The sequence below is a fragment of the Quercus robur genome, chromosome 3 (assembly GCF_932294415.1).
Source record: "Quercus robur chromosome 3, dhQueRobu3.1, whole genome shotgun sequence".
Classification (NCBI taxonomy): Eukaryota; Viridiplantae; Streptophyta; class Magnoliopsida; order Fagales; family Fagaceae; genus Quercus; species Quercus robur.
In genome coordinates this window covers 51,293,735-51,299,287 of record NC_065536.1, presented here as the reverse complement: position 1 = coordinate 51,299,287, position 5,553 = coordinate 51,293,735, and the positions used below count along the sequence as shown (strand labels likewise).

The 5,553-nt window shown below is 36.8% G+C and overlaps 1 protein-coding gene across 2 annotated transcripts; it reads right to left on the bottom strand.

Annotated features, from left to right (window-relative positions):
• Nucleotides 1–250: 250 nt before the first annotated feature.
• LOC126718268 (receptor-like protein kinase FERONIA) lies at nucleotides 251–4,457 on the bottom strand. Of its 2 annotated transcripts, none has more exons than XM_050420384.1 (3): nucleotides 4,063–4,457; nucleotides 1,983–3,660; nucleotides 251–1,339 (listed from the first exon to the last, which is right to left on the bottom strand). In XM_050420384.1, exons 1-3 carry the CDS (start codon nucleotides 4,096–4,098, stop codon nucleotides 342–344), a joined length of 2,712 nt encoding a protein of 903 aa, XP_050276341.1. In that variant the 5' UTR covers nucleotides 4,099–4,457; the 3' UTR covers nucleotides 251–341. The 2 variants fall into 2 exon arrangements, with proteins under 2 accessions (XP_050276341.1, XP_050276342.1); XM_050420385.1 differs by having other exon boundaries at nucleotides 4,067–4,456.
• Between the last annotated feature and the right edge of the window lie 1,096 nt (nucleotides 4,458–5,553).

The window sequence follows — 5,553 nt, the reverse complement described above, 5'->3', positions numbered from 1 at the left end:
AAGCACAGTAATACAACAATAATATATGTTGAAAATAATATGAAAGTAAAGTAGAAACAGCCAACAAGGCGGTATAGCAGCAGTTATAATCAAAATAATTTAAAAGCAGTAGTAAGGCGGTAGACTTATTAATTTTATAGCTTTTTTATTTAAGATTTTTTTTTTCAAAAAATGCATTTTCATTATAGTATTTTTAACGAAATTAGAAAAAAAACCTGAATTGAATAATTTTGAAATTTAGACGACTTAATTGAACGAAAGTAAAGTTAGGAGACTAAATTGAATTTTATTCAAATTTAGAAAGTACACTTTGCACTTTAGCCAAACAATAATTATAAAGCTTAAGAACTACTATTTTTAGTGCCTGAGGAAACATCTTGACTTGTGATACTAATAGTAACAGAATTAAGACCTGGGTAACTTAATCCAGTACTAATCGTACTTAACTCAGTTCCACTAGTTGACTCCAACACTTGTCCATGGTAAACACTGTTGTACCAAGGAGCTCCATTGTCAGTGGCAACACAGAATGATACCACTTCTGAATCGTTATCCTTGGTTGCTTCTGCATATTCTTGGAGCTCTAATGCAAACTCCAACTTTTCCATCACATCATTCATCGTGGGCCGTTGGATTCCATAATCACTTACACAACTCTCTGCAAGTTCCACGTATACCTTGAAACACTCTAGCGCTATCTTGTTCATTAGATATGGATCAATGATCTGACTGATGGTCCCTTTCTCAATACATTTTCGAGCCCAACTTGCCAAATTTCGTTGCTCTTCTTCGAGTCTTTGATTTAGTGCTTTCCGGGCACACAACACTTCAAACATCACTACACCAAATGAGTACACATCAGATTTCTCAGTTAATTGCTGTCGCCTTACATAATCTGGATCCAAATACCCCCATGTCCCCTTTACTAGGGTACTAACAACATTGTTATCCAAACCCATTTTGGACAATCCAAAATCCGAAACCTTGGATACCCATTTATCATCCAATAGAATATTTGTTGTCTTCACGTCACGGTGGATAATTGGGTGCTTTTTACAAGTGTGGAGGTAGTGCAAACCACGTGCTGCTCCTATGCATATCTGGAGCCTTTGTTTCCAGGTAAGGGGATTGTTAGGGGTCTCATAAAGGTGGTGGCGGAGGGTACCATTTGTCATGTACTCGTAAACAAGTATCATCTCACTCTCATCATTGCAGTATCCAATGAGAGACACAAGGTGCACATGACGAAGTTGAGAAAGCATCTCGATCTCTGTCATAAACTCATGAACACCTTGTCGAGATTCCTGTTTCATGCGCTTGATTGCCACCATCATATTGCCTGAAGGACGAAATATTTTATTATTGTGTTTCTAAAGCCTAATAAATGTGGCAAAGAATATGATTGATGGATTTCGATAATTTAATAAATAAGTGTTGGAATTGGTTTTATGTAATTGAGGATACATTAGTTCGTATGTTTTATGCATTAAATTTTGTACTGTCCCTAGCACCACTCTTGTATTATGTAGTGTAAACAATATATATGACTTATATCTAGTTAATACGCTATTTGGAAACTATAATATGTGAAGACATTTCCTAAAATCTGACAAGATGGTCACACGTTTACGGTTCACATATGAGTAATTATACTCTATCATCGACCTTTTTAAAAGTGGACATTGTCTTTTAGTCTTATAAAGTGTGTACATTAGTACATCAATTGTGAATATTGTGTAAAACAATAGATGTAAAATGAGTGGAAGATAATATTTTTCCTTCATCATATATGGCCCTGTCCAATAAGCATAGGAACTGGGATACAAGCAGGATTTGATCAAATTATTTAATAACTCTACAAAATATAGTATAAGTAGTCTTCATTATATGAAATTAGAATTCCTAGCATATGTAACTACAATTAGGACAAACTCAGGGTAAAAAAACTAAAAATAACAGACAATCATGGGATTATACATTACCTTGCTCGATAAGACCCTTGTAAACATTGCCAAAGCCACCTACACCGATAATTAAATCTTCATTGAAGTTGTTGGTTGCTGTTTTGATTTCATCTAGTCTGAAGTAGCGGCATAGTTCTGTAGGTAGTGATGACGCTGTTCTCCTTGAGAACTCTCTTTTGTGAGGATCTGGCCTAGACCAACACCACCACTTTGCTAGTGGATGGTAAGAACCATAGCGCTTGGTCTTCTTCAGTTTACAGAGAAACATGCAACACACTAGGATGAGCACGACTAATAAGCCCACACCACTTCCTATGGCAATGAATGTTGTCTTCTTTGTCTTGGACTCGTTGGCTGCTGTAGGAGGTTGTTGATCCAGCTGTGGAGGCACCATATGTAGTCTGGCAAGATTGCCATCTGGGTTGCTCAATTTGAACACTTCCACACCGTTTAAAATGGCATCGATCAAAGTTCCCTCTGATGTTCTAGGTTGTAGATCAATGGAAAGCTGATGCGTGTCGTCACCCTTGTTCTGGATCATTACTACGTAGTCCTTGTAGAAAGGCGTATCGTTACTGCCAGTCCACAAGATTACATCGGCCCTTTCTTCAGCTAGCTGATAATCTATATAGATGGTGAATTCCCTATTGCCAGTGGCGTTTATTTTGGACTCTAATTCGCAGAAATGGAGCCTCACCAGATACTTGAATCCCGTATCAACAGGTAATCCCCATGTCAAATTAGACTGCTTGTTCTTGGCTCTATTCGGACCCATTGTTATTGCAGACTGATAGATAGGATCAGGTGCAGTGTAATTTGGTATTTTTGAGTATTTGGGTTTCAAAGATGGATCACGAGGGATTACACGGACACCGTCACCGTCCCTCCACGAATATTTATTTACGGCCTCAGACCATTCTCTAAACATGCCAGTGTCTTCCATTGGTGGTACCAAGTTCCCGCCCACGTTTAATCGATAAACCATCTCTAGTGCCATGCTGTAGTTTATGTAGAATTGAGGAGCTTGGGCGACGTATAGGGGGACCCAATCATCTTTGATGAAACCTTTTTGGCTATAATACAGGTCTATGGGCATGGAGACTATCTCAATTCCATTAATGAAAGCATAGTAATCACTAGAAAAGGGGATGAACGTTAACTTCAATATCTGATTCTCTTCAACATTGATGCAGAACTCCTTGAAAAAATTCTTGCTTTCCGTTGAATCAGAAGTACTAAAGTTTCCAAGTAAGGTGAACGAACCTGCTTTGACAGTGAAAAAGTCCTTAGACTTTTCATAACCTGAGTAAGAAGCCGAGTAAAAGTACAACCGAACAAATTTGGGTCCAGCAGCGACCGGAAACGAGTATGTGAACTGGAAATGTGATAGACGGGCTGTCGTGTAGGGGACAGTCCCAACGGAGCTGTGGCTTTGGGCGTCAGAGAAAGTAGATTTGTTGTTTTGTTCTGTGGGACCGTACTTGGAACCTATCTCGCCGGTCCAGTTACGCCCATCGGGAGGATTTGAGTTTCCAGAAGTGCCACAGTTGAGAGCTATATGATCAACAGCTTTGTAAGGGGGTGTCGAAGTAGCGACTGTGAAATGACAAAAAATGAAAACTGGGCAGAAGATGAAGAATATAGGTGTCAGCAGCGAGTGGTTCTTCATGGGAGCAACCGAGCAAGAGTTTATTGACTGTAACAAATTGATAGAAAATTAGAGAGAAGGTAGTATTGATTGTTTGAGTTTATTGACTGTAACAAATTGATAGAAAATTAGAGAGAAGGTAGTATTGATTGTTTGATCATGTTGTCTACACAAATAATTGTAGGTTTGTAGGGAGTTGTAAATGCTGTATCAATATGCGCGGGTAGAGATGGCCATACCCATTAGGTAATGGATATCCAACCCTACCCGATCCAATTGTTTTGGGTAATACCCGGTTTTTCATGGGTAGAGCTTAACCGGGTAGGGTATGGATATTACCCGAATTATTCGGGTAGGGTATGGATATTATCCAAACCCGACCCGTACATAAATAAAAAAAAATTAAAAAAAAAAAAAACACCCTATCACTGGAATGGAATATCAGCTTACTGACAGTGATGTCGTGCTGCAATGGAAATTGTCCATGGATACAAAGGCTTACAAAAACTCCAATGGAGCAGTATCGTTGATGTTGATGAATGGTACTGGTTTGTATTTGCTTGCAAGTGATGGATCCAAGGTTGTAATTCAGGTGGCTTTCACTGGTCCATCGGGATTTCGGATAGGTAAGTTGGGTTTTGAAGGCAGATTTAGCATAAGCAGCTTTGTGAGAAATAAATGGATGCTAGAATTTGCGGGACCAGTTGAAAAGTGTGATATTCCTTTCATTTGCGGAGAAATTGGATTGTGCACGAGAATCCCTTAGATGGCAGATTGTTCTTGTCCAACAAAATTCAGTAGTCAAACCAATTGTTGCATGCCAGTGGATAGTTCATTATCTCTGCCTTCAGCTTGTAATGCAACTAGTAATGGCAGTCAATTGAATTCCTCGATTTCCTATCCAAAAAACCCGTATTAAAAAAAAAAAAAAAAAAAAAAAAAGCCTGAAAGTGACTTTTATTATTGTTACATTGACCTTCATTTTACTCTTGAGGAAAATGTTTCTTCTTAATTTTATTTTATTTTTAAAATTTTTTTATCTAATAAAATTTCTATCTCTATCTCAAAAAAAAAGAAAAAAAAAAGAAAAAGAAGTAGATACAATGTTTTAAGATTGGTTAGTTTTTACATTAAAATGTTTTGGATTAAAAAAAAAAAAAATTAAATGGGTTTCGGGTTTCGGGTAGGGTATGGATATCCATGGATAATATATTCGGATAAGATTTGGGTATGGATATTAATGGGTATTGATAATCGGGTATCTATGGGTAAACTTTTCGGGTAGGGTATGGGTATACCCGATCCATACTCTACCCATGGCCATCCCTATGCGCGGGTGGTGGTTGGGACTACTGGGTTGCTTGTGGTATTCACGAGAATAACAATACCATAGATATCATTGAGTGAAGTTGCAAGAGGGAGAATTTATGGTGGCTTTTCGCCTCGGTCATGTTGAGAGAGTTTCTACTTTTTCAAGGGGTTTCCGCGAATCTGGGGTATTTAGAATATTTTAGAGTGGTGAAATTTTGATAAACTTAAAAAAAAAAAATGCAAATTAACCAAAAATCATGTGGGGTTATACCTATTATACTATTATAAAAAGTAATAATTGAAAGTAAAAAATTTTATAATTTTTTTCATGCTGAAAAATGTTATATTCACGAAAATTTTCAATAAATATTATCATAAACTTAATGTTCAATAGTTAATTATTTATTGATAAAATAAAATTTAATTATTAAAAATGAAAAGTCGAAGGATGAAATTGATACTCACTCAAAGTCCATTCATAGTGATATTTGTAAAAATTTTATATATAAAAAAAAAAAATCAAATTATAAGAAAGAATAAAAAAAGTAAGCAATCAAATTACAAGAATGGTGTAGATTTTTTGTTAGAAGGGGGCCCGTGGGCCAGTGAGCACTCAGTACTCTTATTTTT